Source organism: Numida meleagris, chromosome 2, assembly GCF_002078875.1.
Source record: "Numida meleagris isolate 19003 breed g44 Domestic line chromosome 2, NumMel1.0, whole genome shotgun sequence".
NCBI lineage: Eukaryota > Metazoa > Chordata > Aves > Galliformes > Numididae > Numida > Numida meleagris.
The window spans coordinates 60194684-60213531 of NC_034410.1; the positions used below are offsets into that span (position 1 = coordinate 60194684).

The 18848-nt window shown below is 39.7% G+C and overlaps 1 protein-coding gene across 8 annotated transcripts in view; it reads right to left on the reverse strand.

The window, feature by feature from the left end:
• PHACTR1 (phosphatase and actin regulator 1) overlaps positions 1 to 18848 on the reverse strand; it is a 304922-nt gene that overhangs the window by 119189 nt on the left and 166885 nt on the right. For 7 of the 8 annotated variants that reach the window (XM_021385729.1, XM_021385727.1, XM_021385728.1 and 4 more), the window contains one exon: positions 6172 to 6336. In XM_021385729.1, the coding sequence (XP_021241404.1) occupies positions 6172 to 6336 (165 nt within the window). Of the gene's footprint in view, positions 1 to 6171; positions 6337 to 14364; positions 14505 to 18848 lie in introns of those variants that run through there. The other variant, XM_021385734.1, reaches the window with a different exon arrangement.

An 18848-nucleotide genomic window follows, 5' to 3' on the forward strand; every position in this document is an offset into this window, starting at 1 on the left:
CTCCAACAGCCCCAAAATGCATTTTCAGTACAGCTACGCAGTGACTCTTTCTTCAAACCTGGAAGTGTTATATAGCAGCCCTCAAGGAGACACAAAGATGCTGCTCTGCAATGGGATAAGCACATCTGGGTGAGTGATTGTACTCCCCATTTTTGAAACAGAAGCTTGCATTTGGCAATTCGGGAATAAAAATAGACGACTGCTGTAACTGCCCTCTGTGTGCAAATCAAAGCTGCACCTTCTGAACATAACTGCTCATTTGCATTCTTTTAATCTGTTTAAAATGCCAGATCAGATTCTAACAGAGAAGATTTATAATTCCAGCAATAAAGAAGCAAGTGTCACTCAGGCTTTCCCTTGCTACAAAGTGCTTAATTAAGCTTTGGACCGTTAATTTCATTGCAGGTTTGAAAATGACCACTGGGTTTAAAAAACTCTGTGGGATCTTTGGTTCCACAGCGGTAAGCAGATACGCAGGCTAGTTTGTGATCACTATATGGAAATGCAAAAGTTTTAAAAGTTGCCTGCAGTTTTGAATGAATTCTGGTGCAGCTTCGGGCCAGCTTCTCAAAAGGCAGTAAGGAAATGCTAGTGCATGCAAAGAGAAGCACGGGCTGCCTGCATTTAGACCTAGGATATATCTTTTCTTTTTTCCCACTTCAAAAATTGAGAATGCATAAAACATGTGATTTCAGATCAATGCCAAAAGTGAAATTTAAAATGGATTTTAATTGTTTATTCACTGCTTGAGCTCAAACAGTGCAATATTTCAGCAGACTTGAAAAATAAACATTTTCCTGCCTGGCCATTTTATAGTTGGTATTCACATTTTTAGCTAGACTCAATACCTAGTTCAAATTTGAAACAAATGTAAATTTGAATAAAAACACTTATGATTCATCTACAAATTACTGAGATATTGTATGCTTATTTTCTAGCTTTTCCCTGAGATAAAAATATTTGCTTAAGTCAATGCACACTTGTGATATAGGTAACAGCTTCAGACAAGGATGAGGACAGGACAAGCTTCAGCATAACTTCAGAGTGAGCTACATTGCATGGGAGGACTCTGCTCTCTTTCTCAATGCCAATTCAGAATTACATTTCATCAGGATAAAAGGATGAGGGAAGAAGAAAGATAATTATTTCAGTCTTCCATACTTAAACCTAGAGAAAGTCTGGCCTAAAAGTGTAAGAGGAGTTGTAACTGAAAAACTGGTTAATTAAACCTTTCACATGGGACCACAGTAGTTATTAAATAAAAATTCAAGTGATCAGAATGAGATCATCCTGTAGTTTAGAACACAGGTGTCCTTGTGGAAGCACACAAAGCAATCATTTTCCAAACAGAAGGGAGAAGGAATGTTTAAGAGCAGCACCGGCAACAAATTATTGAATTTCTACCATTCTGAATATTCTGAAAAGTGCAAAAATATTTACCTATTGTAGTTAGAAATCATCAGCTGTAGGAATTAAAATGATATGGAGATCACTGATGAAAAACAGCTCCTCTAATTGCACAGATTTATCGCATTTTGTTTTCTTCTTGTGTTAATCAGAATTATTCAAAGTCCCTGCCTGTAAGTGTTGTTAAATTTAAACAGTCCCTCTGCTGAATGGGAGACTTACCATATATAAACCCATTGACATATTATACAGTGCTTTTTAAAAAACTCTGATTTGGAAAAACTGAAGCAATAAGGCTCCAAAAGTGAAAAAAAAATAGCACTTGAGCATAAAACAAACGGCTGTATTAATACAGGTCCAGGAATTGAAGAGCTAAAAGTTTCATGAGTGAATATAGTTTTGGCACGCTTGCTTTTCTTTGAACAGTTTGAGTGAGCGAGGAAGTACATGCAAGCGTTTGTATGAGCTCCCTAAAAGAATCCAGATGCTCCATTTTGCAGCACTGCCTATGATACTGGGCTTCATTCTTTAAATTCAGTGCACAGACCTGGGCTATTTCAAAAAAGCAACTGATACCAGGAGAAGAGTCCTGAGGTCCTCAGGCAGCAGGTCAACCTGCTCACATGCCCTGAATGCCCCAGTCTCCCAGCCCAACCCTCTCCGACCCAAATGATCTCTTTTGATTTATGCTCATTTGCTTCTTAGCTCTTGAGATATGTTGGTACACATTGTTCAGTCCCAGTCTTTATCCATACAAACTCTGTAGTCCTACACCTTGAGAGAGGTGAATGTCAACCTCTACAACCTCTAATACTACCCTAGGCAAATGAGGCTGTATATGAAGCAGGAGCTAAATTCTCCAGGCCCGAGGCCTTTATCTTGTCTGGCTCTGGCCTCAGGACTGATCCGTGGAAGGAGTTTTACAGATTTCTATGCAGAGAAGGATCTGGAAGACAAGTGAAAGTAGGTTTTGAAGTACCAGAGAAGGAGATTTCTCACTTTAGTATTACTATTTCAGACGATCCTCCGCTTAGCAAAAAAAAGCTGCAGTGGAGCTCTCTTCAGACACTGGACTTTCTCTGCTAGCTGTACAGGGTGCCTGTGTACCTAACCCAAACACTGACAAATCTGTCGCCTCTCCTACTTACTACTGAGATTTATCCAGACCCCTTAACTTCTCACCATCTCCTGCTTTCCTCTTCTCAGCCCATTTTCCTCCAGGTATAAATTACATGCTTCCTCTTCCCTCTGCCTGGGCACTGCAACTCAGGGATGGATGAGGGAAAAGGAAGGCAACAGTTCTTTAAAATAAAGGTCACTAGACAACTGAAATGGCAAAACAAGACGTTTTTTCCAATAATGACTCCTGTAAGCAGCTGAAATATTTTTTCTGAAAGGTTGCAAGCAGTTAGCTCTTGATGAATGCAGGAAAAAAAAAAGAAAAAACCCAACTTCAATAATATTTCAAATAATCCCAGAACCTATCTTCCCTGAAGCTTCTTTATTTCAGAAGACAACACGCACTTCCTCCTCCAAAACACAGCCAAGAAATGACATTTCACCAGCACGTGTACAGCAGTGCAATAAAACACCATCACACCCAGAAACTGTTTTGAAATTCACATCAAGGCAAGCAGAACAAGATCAAGGTATGAAAATGACGACAAAGGTCTGGCTGAGGAGACAGCCAGCTTTCCTTCCTGCTGTCTGCTGTGCTGCTTTCCACAATGTCTGATGGAGCTTTATAAACATTGGGCAGCCTGCTGGAGCCATCCCAGCTGCATCCAGCTGGGATCATGCTCAGGCAAAGAAAATTCTCAGTTTCTCCCTTGCTTTTCTGCCGTAGGTAAGGCTGCTGCTCATCTGTTAAAAGGACACTCACCGAGTGTTTTAATCTTGGCAGTTTGACTGTAGTCCCAAAGCTTTATCATATTGCTCACTGCTATGAGGGACCTTCCACCCCACCATGGTAATAAACGTTTCCTCACATTGTGTACAAGAAGAATCAATAATCCTTAGCACAGAGCTTTTAGTCTAATAAAGATATAGATGCGAGAAGTTAGCACTTGGAACTCTCCAATAAAGGCAACCTTTCAACCTTCAATATCAGCCTGACTCTCTTGCTTCTTCTGGTCCTCTCACAGAAAGAAAAACCCATTAATTTCAAAGAAACTTTCAACAGATAAGGTCACATGTTTTGACCCATACCACTTTCGACATTTAAAATAATTGAATCTATTGTTGCGGCAAATAAGAGGCTAATAAAATACTTGTATTAGTATTTATTTTTAATAATTACTGATGTTCTGTACAGGTAGGAAAGCTTGGATGTATGCCTGCAGGACACTAATAGGGATTTTTTTTTCCCCAAGCATCACATTCATCAGTGCACTAGAAGAAAATAAGCCTGTATTAGGAAGTATCATGCTGGCTCTCATTATGCCACCTCATACGCTTGTCCTTTGATTCATTGTAAAAATTAAATATATTTTCTCAGTGAGATCAGAGGTATTAGACTAGAGCTCATGGAAACACAGGTGGAAAAATACTAGTTTTCCTTGTGCAAAATCTTTTGTATTACACATGGTAGGTTCAACCAGTGCTGCTGAATTGCCAGATAGGGGTCTGACAGGATTCTGCTGGATTCCTATTCCTCAGGGAATGCGGATGATGGAAACTGTGGGGTCCCCAGCTATGATGCAGTCCAGAAGCAAGTCTCCCTCAGTGCCTCCTGCAGAGTGCTTGACAAATTTGATATCTGTGTCAGTTTTGCCGTAGTTATTAGCAGGGAAGCTGACAAGAATACCAATTTTGCCAAGCAGCTGCAGCATATTGTTGGCTTGCTAGAAATGGAAAAAAATAAAAAAGGTTTTGGGTTCAGCTAAGATCAGACTCAGTACCTCAGTCAAACATTTCCTGCAAACTGGATACCTTGCTTTTAATTTGTTCTTCAGACACTGAAATCCCATTTACAAGAGAAGGAGATACGCTGGCTGGTCTGGTTAAGCTTTCTGAAAAAAGGAAGTACGTGTCTTTACTCTGGTTTTAATCACTTCATGCTTTCCAATTTTTTTTGTAAATGGGAACTATCTATGTAACAACTCTTGCAATGCCCAGGGCAGACCATACAGGCATGTTCAAGTCAGCTTCAACTGAATTAGTCTAATTCCAGGAGTATGCAGCCCAGTCCCAGTTCATGGAGTTGGATAAATCATACAAATAAATAAAAGGAGCATTTCTGCATCCCATGGTACATCCTGTATTGCTGTGGTTATGCTACCAGCTGTAACCAACCAGCCAAGAATGCTAGCTAGCATAACTAGCTTCAAACTGGTTGTCACTAAAGCATTCACATATCCAGTGCTCCTTGTGAGCAGTGTAAATTTCATAGAAAGCCTTTACACTGCACTACAGTTACGGCTGCTACAGAACATGAAAGACAAGCCCTTTGTTTTGCAGAAACATGTCATTTTGGTGACAATAGTTTTTCAGCTGTCAAACCAAAAAGTACAATCACCAGACAGAGTAATACAGCCATTCATTCCAGTTCATTAGTCCAAATCAGGGAACAGCTTAAACACCACACAGTAGAGTGCACCCTTAGGTCTCAACCCTGCAAAATCTTATTCTGTATTTAACCTCATGTATGAATTTGCACTTAGCTAATTCAGACTTCTTGTGCTATTATGGGTCATTTGCAAGAGTACAGGCTTAAGGATGTCAGAAAGTATATTCTAGCCCTGCCTGAAAGCTTCCACTTTGCAATAAACAGGTCAGGGAGCAACTGAGCTGTAACTCAAGTATCTTCTGGCAACTGCTTTGTTCTTAGCTCCAGTGAGAACGATAAGAAGTCAGAAGAAAATTCATGTTTTCTCACAGACAATCCAGACATAAGATTTGCTGAAACACATGTACTAATTATTAGTCATCGGGGAAGAGCAAAGAAAAGAAGTCTTCTAAGTAAGTAAAACAGTCTGAAACAAATCAGGTACAAATTTCTAATACATGAATCAGCACATGGATTCTTGCGATTCTTGCTCAGACAAACTTGTAATATAAAAACACGTATTTGCAGTTTTCTGTATGAAAGTATATAAATATATGTATATGTATATACATATATAAAGTGTTAAACTTCATACTTAAATACATATATACTTATATACATATATATAGTGTATGAAGTGTGTAGACATATTAAAAAGTGTTAAATCGGGAGTGTTAAATGCAATGGCAGAAGAGGTGTGGCAGGAAGAGAGATTTTTTTTTTTCTCAGAAACCAAGTGACACATTTTTCCAGCCCAGTGGAAAAAATAATTTATGGTTACACAAATAACTCAAGAAAATGTCAACTCCTTTGCCATCTATTTTTCTGTTCCTCTGTTTGTACTTACAGAGCTTGATTGTGGCTGTACCCTCCACTTGGTTAGATTTTTCATTCACACCATTTCCTTTATCCACAGTCTGCTAAATCAACGTAACAAGATTTTTCCTGTTTAACTTTCTAGCTCCTATAGTGGAACCTAAAAATACAGCTTTGTTGAGCTGCTGCTTTAACTGTAGTATATGAAATGTGATGTTTATTTTTTTCTTTCTTTTAAGAAAGGGCTGGTAACAAAGTTAAAGATCACTTACAATCTGAGAAATCTCTGCCAGCCAAGCTACAACCACAAGAAGTGTATAAATTGGGGCTGCATTAACACCTTTTAGCCTTGTTGATCAAACAGTCCTAGATTAACAAACCAGCCCGACAGCGACTGTTACCTGCAGAAGTGTGCTTAAATTTTTCACTCTTCTTCTTCCTCCATTTCCATGGCTTAAAAAGTCTTCCAAGAGTGGCAAATTTGCTTCTTCTTCTGATTGGAGGTGTGTGGGTCCCAGGTACTAGAGAATCTGAACGCATTGCAGCCAGTCTTTCCACTTCCTCCGCTGGATTTTCCGCAAGAAAAGGAAAAGAAACAAAAAAAAAAAGAGGTGAAATAGATATTTTAATAAATTATCAGAGAACCACACAGATGGTAAAATATTTCCATGGTCACAAAAACTACTAAAAAAGGGGAAAAAAATGTAGTCTTTATTATTTTAGCTTTCTTTTTTTTCTTTTCAATGGAATTCATGTTCTGTTGTAAAGATCTGTATTAACAAGAGGATTCAAGAGAAATTTGCATGAATTAATATTTGTCAAGGGCAAGGACTAAAGCCCCTTGATATCATCACTGCGTTCACAGAAACTGTCTGGGTTCCAGAAGGGCCTACACCAGGGATTTCCTAGTGAAAGGGTGTTAAGAATCCAGAAGGTTCCTCTCAGTCCTATGTTTCTGCCAACCCAATCCCCTCCTTTTAAGTCTTTAAAACTAGAGACTTGGAGAGCTTTAACACAGTCCACAGTCAGGGCTGGAGTCCCTAAGAGGAGGCTTCAGGCTTTCACTGAACTTCTGTTGTTAAAAAAACAAAAAACAACTGCAGTCATTCCATTGTAATACATCAAGGTAGTCTCAGTACTTAAACAAACCAACAGACAAATCTGAAGAATTTAAATTACCCCCCCCCCCCACAGCAAGAGAAACCTGGGGTAGTCACTTAGCACATTTACATTGCATGACCTCTCCCTCAGGTTTGCAGGGAAAAGCTAAGCAATGCTGATGTTCTTGAGAATTAACATCTCTGTAATTAGATATGTGGGGAAAGGTAAGCCAGGACCACAAAGGAAAACATGAACAGTAGGAAGTTACCAGCAGCACTGGATCCCTCCACACTATAGCCACCAAGGCTGCAATGAGCTCTCCCAGTACTGGGCTAAAGCACGTGGCCTCTGCCCCTAGGAAGTGTATCTGCACAGTTCAGTCAGCATGCAGGAGTGTTTTTTTTTTAATAATTATTCATTTTATTTCTTAAGGATATCATATACTCATCTATAAAAGGTGCACAAGAGAAGACCCAGGAAACTACAAACCTGTTAGTCTACCCTAGTCCCTGGAAAAGTTATGGTGAAGATTATTCTGGGAGATACTGAAAGGCGTGTAAAGAACAAAGCCATCATCAAGCATAGTCAGTAGTATGGTTCATCACGAGAAAGTGAAATTTGATCTCCTTCTAGGATAAGGTCAACTACTAGCTAGATGAAAGGAAGGTGGTGGATGCAGTCTTTCTGGATTTCAAGGGGATCTAGAGCCTTGGGCAATCATCAGTGTAAAGAAATTCAATAAGGGTAAAAACTGCATCCTGCACATGGGATGCAGCAATGCCAGACACAGGCATAGACTGGGAGAAAAGTGGCTGGAGAGCAGCTCAGCAGAGAGGGACGAGGGGGAGCAAGTGACAGCAAGCTCAGCATGAGCAGCAGTGTGCCTGGCAGCCAAGGGGCAAAGCCCATTTTGGGGCGCATTAAGCATAGTACAGCCAGCCGGTCAAAAGAAGCGATTCTCCCACTATTGGGCCAGCACTGATGCAGCCTCACCTTGGATATTGTGTTCAGTTCTGGGCTCAACAATATAAAAAGGATGTTGAAGTACCTGAAAGCACTAGAGGAGGCACCAAAGCTGGTAACACCTCTGGAAGGCATGTCCTGTGGGGAGGGGCTGAGGACACCTGACCTCCTGTTCTCCAGATAGGACAGCCTGAGAGGCCTTCATTGCTCTTTGCATCTCCCTGAAGAGTGGATGCAAAGGGAGGTGCTGGGCTCTGCTCCCTCCTGGTAACCAATGGCAGACATGCAGGAACAGCACAGGGGAGGTTCAGACTGGGAAACATTAGGAAACTTTTCAGTACTGTGAGGATGGTCAAACACTGGAACAGGTTTCCTAGAAGCGTGGTACATTCCCCATGCCTGTCAGTGCTCTACAGGCATTTGGGTAATGTCCTCAGCAACATGCTGTGGCTTTTGTTAGCTCTGAAATGGTCAGGCAGTTGGACTAAATGACGTTTGAAGGTCCCTTCCAACTGAACTCTTCTATCATTTCCCAGTTTTGTGTTGTAATGTAGCACTGCCAGGAAAACTGATGTGAGTGGTTTGCACAAAGGCAGTATAGATTCATAAAGGCAGAACATGGATCTTCACTGCTACCATTCTGAAGTCAGCAGCTCAGTGTTTTCATTCCCCCAGCAGTATTTAAGGATTAACCTTAACAGAGCTCTGAAGGGATGAACACACCTATGCCATAGAACAAACCAGAGATTTTAGCTGGCAAATTCTTGTGCGTCTCAATGGAAAATTTTTAAAGGCTTTAAGTGTGCCAAAGTTAGGTTGGCTTTCATGGGAATCCTGAGAAAGATGCCTCTAGCGCAAAGGAAATCCTATTACCAGATTTCTAAACTAAAATATTATTTAAGCCTTTCAGGTTTTCAAGGAAGTTGCTTATTTTGTTCTTGTTGTGTTTTGTTGTTGTTGTTGTTTTTTTTAACATTGGCAACACAGTTCTCTTTCTTGTAAAATATCACTGCTGGATACAGCTGCCTATAAGTTTTTGGAGAAAAGACACTAGCCAACAGGACAGAGAGCCAAAGTGTTTCACTGGAACTGGTAAAAAACAACTATTCTTTGGGGCGATGAAGAGAAAGAGACATCTCTGAGAACTCTTTTTTTCCAATTAAAAACAGAGGGGAAAAAAAAGGTAGTCTGGTCAAACATTTCATTCTGTTTCAGCTCTTCATATTGTGCCTAACTGCCTAGAGAAATTCCTGCTTATACGGAGAACCCATTACAATGTACTATCCTACGGAGGGCTGCGACATGCTGCATCAAGGCTGCAAGTAGCCTGGTTATGCTGAACACAGTGTGAGGGTAAAAGAAGAAATCAGGTATTTCCTTACACTTTCTGATTTCACTGGAACATGCAGGGCCTCAAAGACCTCCAAGGGGTATATATAGAGCTTACTCTATATGCAGATCCAAAGAGAGCAGACCTTTCCCCGTCTCCTCTATTTTTAAGGAGCCCCTAGTTATAAAACGCACAAGACCACACTGTGATCCAGTGCTGGGATTTTTTAGAGATGCTGCTAGAATTAGTGGGCTGGTACTGTCTTTGCTGCCTTGCTTGGGGTACAAGGAGTGTAGAAGCAACCCACTGTACAAACTAGGAATGACACACTACTACTGCTGATTTAGGCTTTCTGCAACATAAATCCACAGTTGAAATACAATGAAATTCCTCCTGCTGCTTGCCCTCTCTCCCATGCCCCTCACTGAGACAACATTTCTGCTACCAAAGTAACCCCACCGTTACTAAACCTCAGAGATGCACAGCTCTTTGAGAGTTGGTCCTAGTTACTGCTGCCAAGGCCATTTCCAGGTGAAATCACATCCCTTAAAAATCTTCTTATTTCATATAGCACATTCTTTGCATTACACACAAGCTGTGCTCTCACTGACTCCAGGAAGTTTCTCCTGCTGAGAGTAAACTAGCATGGATTCACCATCAGGCAACACGAATACTGGAGTCAAAAGGAATTTACCCATAGGGGTGGGTTCATTAAAAGCCAAACAGTGTCAAAACCAGTTCCATGTTTTGACTGCTGTTCCTTGAATTTTAGTATTTTGTCCTACGTGGATCTGTTCCAGGAGCCGTGCTGGGCTCTCCATCAGCCATGAAGGGATGATGTGGCCCTTCCCCTTCACCCTCTCCAAACACATGCAGCTCTGAGCTAATGCAAATAACAGCTCTTCTTTCCCCTCTTGCTCCTATTTTTCAAGACTACCTTTTTTTTTTTTTTTTTTTTCTCCCCATGAAAAATACTCTCAAGAGCGATGCTAATTCAAAGCACAATAATCACTGGCTAGGAATGAAGCACATTAGCATAAAGCCATGACAGTTTTAATACAGCAAGAATAAAACCAGACCATGATGCAAGAAATAAAAGCCAGATTTGAGCACTCATTTTCTGCTGCATCTTTCCTTTGAGTTGGCCAGGTTTCTCTGCCTTTTTGACTCCTAATGACTATTGACTGTCTGTGGGCTGTGACACCCACTGCTGACAGCAGGCTCTGTGGGCTGGTTTCACACCCTTGCTGTTCCCAAAAAAGATGGTACTTGCACAAATGTAAACCAGTCCAGGCCTAAACATTTCTTTGCCTTCAGAGAGAAGAGCATTCCCATCTTGATCACTTTGCTGACCTAGGAAAGGGAACTGGTACGTCCATTGGTGCCTGGAATCACACTGCTGCGGTCTTGTCTTTAGGCTGGTGCCACAAACGTGATGATTACAGGTTACTTTTGATGCTGATTCTTTGTGCTTTTGGGAACTTGTTTGGATTTTATTGCAGGACCTGATACCTTGCAGAAAAACAGAAGGATACTGGTACCTGCATTCATGACAAGAGGGTGATGCTCTCCCCTCTCACTTCCTTCTGTCCCAGCTGTCATCCCAAAATAGCAATGGGGAAACTAAATAAGAGATTGGTTTTTTTTTGGTTGTGAATCAGTTCTTAAGATTGTACTGTAAACTTCAAGACATATGAATTTTATATAGGTTGGAAAGCTTAAGCAAGACTTGTGATTCTAATTAAAAAAAAGCACCACAAATCTAAAATTATTTGTGATTTAAAAGAAATGTTGCCAAAACAATTAAACTACCAAAACATAAAAAAGCTACGAGGTCTGAAAGCTGATTTCTTTCCCTATTTTTTTTCTTCCCATTTTGCAGGTAACCTTTGGTTTGATTATTTTTAAAATAAAGTCACTTTAAGTTTTGTTGGTTGAAACATACTGCATGAATGTCAAATGGACAAAATTAGCATGTCATGGAAGAGCAGCGTGAAAAGCAATTCTTCACAACAGTCAATTTACCAGCCCTAGGAAAAAGAGGCCTGGTCACCTTGGACATGTTCTATGTATTCTTACAAAATTTCTCACATCTTTCAGTAGGACACTGATTTCCAGAAGGTCCAGTGAGAAACATAAACATCACCTATTTTCTTGGTTTGAGAAGTGCAGGAGGCAGATCTAGGTCCTCTCAAAGAAAAGACATCATACTCAGTTTTGTCAGAGAACAACATTCTGTCATTCCCATGTCTGTCTGGAAATCACAGCCTCTATTAATGCTGTGAATACATAACATAGTCCAAGTTCCATTTTAAGAAAACCATTGTTTTCCCATTCAGGTACGCAGCAATTTCTGAAGCCCACCTATCCCATCTGTGATCTTTACTATTACCTTCCTTGTTGGTAATCACACCCTTTTCTCTTTGACCATTTCTAATCATCATTGCTTATAGTCAGATATATTGTTATTTTAACAGGCAGTTCACAAAGTTAGATTTTAAGCCATCCTAGGAAACACCAATATCTAAATTGTGCTTTCTGTGATATTTCTACAAATCTCTACTAACAGGCTGGAAATGATCTTGGCCCTGCATATGGAATTGGGTGAAAATGCCATTTATTTAAAGATAATACTTGTATATACATTAAAACAAAACAAAACAAAATGCAACAAAAAAACCCATAATACTCATTATTCCCAATCCACATCCAATCAGTCCTTATTCTGCAGATTAATTTCCAAGCATTTCCTGTTGTGAGGTTTCTTTTCTACTCTGCATCCTGAACATTCCCCACATTAGAGTGCACAGACCTTTCTCTAAAAGTTCTGCTCAACCCAAAATGTGGAAGGGCCATGTGTCTTTTTGAAATGACAGGAAACTTGAATGAGCATTCTAATTGTCAAGCACTCATGTCTTCTCTTTACCTGAGCAGGAACACTTTCAATTAAAAAACCAAAAGAAAACAACACCTTGCTTTTCTTTTGGCAAAATGGTTCATTTTCTGCTCTTCTATTATCATCTGTACTGTTATTTCTCTTTAATTTCCCTCTGCACCTGGAATTAATTTTCAGCAGCCCTCCTGTTACTATTTGAATTACCCATTTAAACTTTCCCTAACTTCTCAAAGGTCTGTTTTCCAATGAAAGACAAGGCATGGCATGCAGCAGACTGAAAGCAGTCTTGCCAGACGGGGATGATTAGCTCTTTGGTTGACAACAGCTCCCACTGGAAGTCTGCATTTGTAATGCCACTGGCTGGGTTGGCACAGTGGGTTTATGAGCCATGAAGAGACTGTCAGTAGCGTTTCTTTGCATGCTAAGCAGCACTCCCCCTTTCTAAAGCACTGCCAATTATTACCGCTCCCCAGGTGTGCATCACTCTACACTGCATGCGTAAACTGAATCTCTTAGCATTTATGTTTGCCCATTTCAGCACAGGTATCAGACCATGGTACAGCTCTGCTCTCTGCTGTGATCTCTCTGCCTCAGTGTTTGCACTTCTGTTGGTGGAACAGAAATGTAATGAATAGCTTCAGAAGTCCAATCCCTTTAGGACCCTGCTTCTGACTTCCCCACAGTTTGACGTAAAACGTTAATTATTCATGCTGATTGCAATCTGAAAGCCATTTTTTAGCCTTTGCAAACTATACTGTGTTGGAGGTTACACTATAAATAGGATTTTATTGATATGAAATCTCTCAAAACACCAAGTATTTTCCTTATTTTAAGATTGTGCACAGGATTTTGGCTTCCAACAAAAGCGCTTTATCAGGTTATGTCATTAATAGCTACATAATTGCTGTAATTATAGAAAATAAGGATCGTTGCGTTTCACTGATCTCAGCTGTTTTGTCTTTGCTTTATTGCTCTCATTACTCACTGCATTTCCCACCTCCTAAGTGTTTATTACATACAGATTTGTTCAACAAACAGTGCTCCAGTGCCTTGCTTTTGAGTGCCTGGACGCAGGAACAGAACCCAAAGACCTGTTTTGGGCACCACACACAATATGTAGAGACTCAGCTGCTCCAAAATGGGACCAGGAGCAGCCACTAGGAGTGCAGCACAACCAAATGGCAGCCAAGAGAAAAAAAGCACCAGCACAAGCAAACCTGAGTTCTTACATTTCTTAGGGCTACAGGGAAGAAATTCCACACATCCCAGGAATACTTGCTTTGTTAAGAAGCTTCAGCTTGAGAGGAAGGGGAATTTTACCCATCCTAAATGGAAAAAAGAGGCGATTCATAGTTTGTGCTTTTAGGAAAGTAGAGGAAGAATGATGAGATAGCAAGGACTTACTGTTAGAGCAGACAGAACACTTGTTTGGGAGACAGAATCACAGGGTCACTTCTTTCATCCCCCTGTGAAAGTGCAAGCCCACATCCCCAACATTTCCTTGGCAACACCACTGTACTTTGTACTAGGATGGATGGGAGAGCACTTCCCATCTCTCCTACTGAATTACGGTGAAGACAAACTAAAGACCTACTGGGTCTGAAAGAAAGAATGAGTGGAAGCATGACTCCCAATAGTCAGGGTGGTCATCTATGAGCAAACAGACTCTTATCCCAAGAGTGTTTTAGCTCGTGAAGAACTGAGCAGACTCTAAGTACAAGCAGATCAGGAGCCACACGAATGTGCATTCAATCCATACAACTGAGACTGACAACCAACTGTTTATAAGATGGAATTGAACTGCCTACTAAACCATGCACATAATATTAAAAATATTACTTTTTAAACCTTCTTAGAAAGTACTTTGCAAAATTTACAAGGAGAATAAATCTCTCAACACCAAAAAATTCAGAGGAGAATGCTGAGTATGAGTCACACAGGACTATTTGTAATTCAAGGCTCTACCACTGTGCAACAAAAGAAATGTTACAACACAATGCTGCTGTAGTGGTGTTGGTGACCATCATCTTACAATTTGACAATGCCAGTAATTGATCCAATACATGGCGATAGGACTGTAAACAATGGCCCAGGGCTGCATCTGTACAGATGCTTGTGCTGTTAAACCCAAGAGGCAGTCCTAACCACCTTTGAGTCATCCTCTAGCTCATCAAATATAGAGTTAAGTCTCATTAATTGTAGCTCAAATTCTTCTTCAAACTCAGTGCTATGGATGCAGAGAAGCTACCTTCCTCCAGGCAAGTCTTCACTCAACAAGAATAAACAGCACTGAAGTCTATGTACCTTCAACTCTGAAATGTATTCCAGTGAAGAACTAGTTCATATTTTTTTCACATTTTGATTCAGCGAAGGCCTTGCAACTGATTAAAGCATCTTCTTGGAGGAGCTGGTAATGATAACATTTTCATGGTTGGATTTCTTTCTTACATGAGCCTGAATTGCAGATTCTTCAGAGCTGCAAAATATAAAAGTAATCCAAGAAAAGGATGTGTTCCATGGAAGCCTGAAGGCATTTTGCTAGTTGCCATTTGGACACAGCACAGCATCCTGCACTACTCCTTCTACAATGGGAGTTAATGGGAAGTTCTCCCTAAGCAAAGTGCTCAGCCTTTCCACAAAAAGACTGCTAGCGCTAAAGGCTGTTTATTTTGAGAAAGTCTAGAAAAAATATTTTAAGTGCTTCTAATTTTGTAGGAGACTTTTTGATCAAGTGAACAATTTCTGATCTTCATCTTCTGAAGTTCTTCTAAGTAGGAATATCCAACAATTTTATTTATCTTATTAAAGATGTGCACTTTAGAAGGCCTTCTAAATTTGTTACTGATTTTTATGTTTCTTTAATACTCATATTTATGCTCATTATAAGTGTGCATTTGGTATAATTACTATTTTCCTCTTGCCAACTTCCTACCAACTTCTTTAAAGAACAGAAATAGATGTTTCTTTTCCGCAAGAGATACAGTATAGAGTTTACAAGGGAATAGTTTGAACTTTCTAGCTCTTTAAGATAGGTAACTTGTTCCTTCTCTTCTGGCAATTAAAGTAATTAAAAGCTTCATTTTTTACTTTTATGATGATACTAGTAAGATGGCACCACTGAGTTTAGAAGATTTAACATTGCTGTTTCCTGAGTGGAATTACTTCCAGTAAGACTAAATGAGCATAAATATGAGTATTAAAGAAACATAACAATCAGTAACAGCATAGCAAAAAAAAAAAAAAAAAAAAAAAAAAAAAAAAAAAAAAAAAAAAACCAAGAAGAAAAAAATTTAAAAAGCGTTTCACAGAAGTCAGTAGAGACAGCTTGTATCCATGAATCCAAGCTGAGGAATTAAAAGGACTAAGTACTTCTGCTTTGAGTACCTGAAAATAGCTACATATGGTTTTCTCTGATTGTCATTAGAATAGGAATTCCTTTATTGATTCAAATGATGGTTAGTTTAGACTTTTGGCTGAGGTGAAATTTCTGTTTAGGTCCTCATGGTAGAGACTTGAGTTTCAGAGATGAATACTCAGAAGGGAGGAAACACCAACAGCTCCTTTAAAGTCATGAATAAAGCATGCTGGGTTACTGGCTAAAATATATGGCGTATTTCTGTGTGGATTTCGTAACTGTGATTTCACTTTTTTCACCTTTTTTAGCATCTAGGATGTCTCATGATTGCTGAGATCTGTGGGGTATTTCTCTTGCCCCACAGATTCAGAGGAAAGCCTCTGAGTTTAGTTTATTCAGTCTACAGTGGACCACAGAAGGCTATGTTTATCCTGTCTTTAAAATGATGGAGCTGATCAAGTTATCTAGTTGCTATACCTACCTAAGAAACACCCCAGTCAAGGAAAAGATCTATGCACATAGCTTCAAGTTCATGAATAATTCTAGGTCCAGAAACCAGAAATAGCTCAGAAAATGAGAGAGTTTAAATCAGAGAGAAGGAAGAAAATACCTCAAGGAGCCAAGAAAACATTAACATTGAAAAACCTACTGAAATAGTTCCATCAATTTTATGCATGGTAATAGTGCTGGCAGAGAGAAACACGTGAAACACTGACCATACCAAACTAAAAGGCAAAGGCCACAAGTAGTGGGATTACCTTACCAAGCCATCCAGTGACTAGATGATCATCTCGGGGACTAGGAATGTATTTTGTCCTCAGATCTGTTAAAATTTGGCAAATGAAAGAAAAATAGGGCCCTCTGCTCTTTGCTTGTGATGAAGACATTAACAAGATGAGCAGGGGAATGAGGAAGGAAGATGAACTACATTATGTGTGATCCTTGTCATATGGGGCTTGCACATGCTGATTGCATGCTAAAACCTGCCTCCTTATTGAGGTCAGAGGATTCATTGGCCAAAGTTGTAAAAGGGACATTTCCAGCATGCTAAAATTCACTTACAGAAAAAACAAATTGGTGGAGAAGGCATTACAGTTTGGTCTTAATAGGTGCTTTCATTTGTAGTGATGGGAATGGCCCCTTTCTGTGGTGGTTGAGGGAAACCAGAGGCATCTTGTTTGCCACGAATTGAGTGGAACGTCCCAGCAGCACACTGGAGTGTGCCTATGAAGAGCCACTTGACCACGAAATTGGCAGCAAAATTCCTTTTGCAATATCATGAAGATAACTGTAGCAGGCATCGGCATGAGATTTCATTTCAATACGGAAACAGGATAAAAACCAACCAGAACCCAACATTCATTACAGTAAAACACTTATCTTTTTTTCACCCTTCCACTGCTGGCAGTGGACAAATAACAAACTGATGAAATCTGTCTTTTCTAAATGCAGGCGGCTTCCCCTCAAATTTATCAAGATTCTGCTACAAAGCAGATATTCAACAACAACAACAACAACAAAAAAAAAAAAAAAAGAAAAGAAAAGCTTTTGACAATTTCAATTGCCTCTGTTCATATAACTCAGTGAGGTACAATACTCTCAACTTTAGATACCAGTCCCTTTTGGACTAAGTATTTCTACAGCAAAGTATCAGAGACTCCTTTCTATCAAGTCAAATATCAGATCATGGAGAAAGCTCACCAAACTTGCACATACACTATTTCAACTAAGCTGGAGTCTTTGCCACACACATCTGGTTTTCAAAAACCTCTTACTTAAACAGAATTTGTTTTAGATTCACAAGTGAGAGACCGGCCTGAACCATAACATCTGGCTAAGGATCTCAAGCTTTACAAGGTTTGCGGTGATGCTCATGGGGAAACAAACTAAGAAACAACAAAACCGATATGCTTAGTGGTACCTATGGATAAACATATACAAATAGAGACTGGTAAACAAAAAATGCAATAATAATGCAAAAATCTTAAGTAAATTAGTTGTTATAGCAGGTGAAGAACATCATGATCTTTTTGTACAAAACACAGGCAATAACTGTATTAGCTCAAAGCAGCTCATTTCTAAAATTACCACCCATCTTCATACAGAATTTATTTTACCTGCAATTTTATTTTATTGTCTTCATCACATAGAGTTCACTATGTAAAGTAGGTTGAGGGTGAAAAACTGACAAAAGAAAACAAACTCAAATAAAAATACAAATAAAAATATTGCCAAAGTGTATTTCTCAAACCCCTGTGTACTGCTAGAAAATATATTATTATTGAACTGACAATCACCTTGCAGCTTACTGAACTGGCTGCTCTGCCAACTTGATATGAATAGAGAGAGATTGATCAATCCATTGGAACTGCAGGATCCCTGCATCCTCTATTAGGCTGATGGGTTTCCATGCACAGCACAAGGAGAATGGAGTTTGCATGATGAAAGAAATGCATAGAAAGTCAATTCTACATTAGTAACTTGAGCACTTCCCTAGAGTTGAGTAATGCTGACAAAATGCTGTCTGTATTTTACCTAGACATACAAGAAAGAGAAGAGAAAAACCTCCTGAATCTCAGCTTGTTTACACTTGCCACTTAGGGATAGTCTTTGAGGAGAGGGAAGCTACATAACCAAACCACATGAGTCCCTCTCTGCTTTTCCATTTAGGTATTGTGCCTAATGATCTCCAACCACTGCTGGAGGACTCAAAGATTGGCAGCCATAGAGAGCAGACAAACAGAAATTGCTCTTCTCAATTCAGATGCTGGAACAGGCAGCAAATCCCATCTTCAGCACCACAGCAGACAGCTGGAAGTCAGCTTCCAACTCCTATGGCTATAAACCAGCAAACAATTACCTTGGGGCTGTAAATATTAAAGAAAACTTCAGTCATCTCACTCTTCTATTTCTCAGCTGGGTATACTTCAGACTCAAACAGCCTAAGTTCCACACAAGTCTCTGCACCTGGCTTTTCCTTCTGTCTGAACCCAGACTTCAAAGCTATTTAACAAATAAAGCTGGTGTGCTAGCATAAGGAGACCATTCTGCATTGCTGGTGCATAGGAGGAAGAGTTCAACTTTTCCGCATTAAAAAGGCAAAACGAAACAACAAAACCCAAGACACTAGTGCTACAAATGTAGCATCAAATAGCATCTGAATATTGGAAATGTCAAAGTAGCTGCACCCAATGGATGCGTAAAGAGACAAAACCAGCGCCACAGTCCTTATGACATGGACTTCTGATATTAGGGACCATGGATATGGTCCATAAGGATGTGAATATATGGGTCACAAATACTTCAGAGATGCTTTCTAATAATGGTCTGTGGATGCAGTAGACCACAGTGGCATTTTGAGACATGGTTCATTTGTTGGGATGTAGTTAATGGCTAGTCTACTTATTTTACATCTCTGTTAAAAACTGGCTAA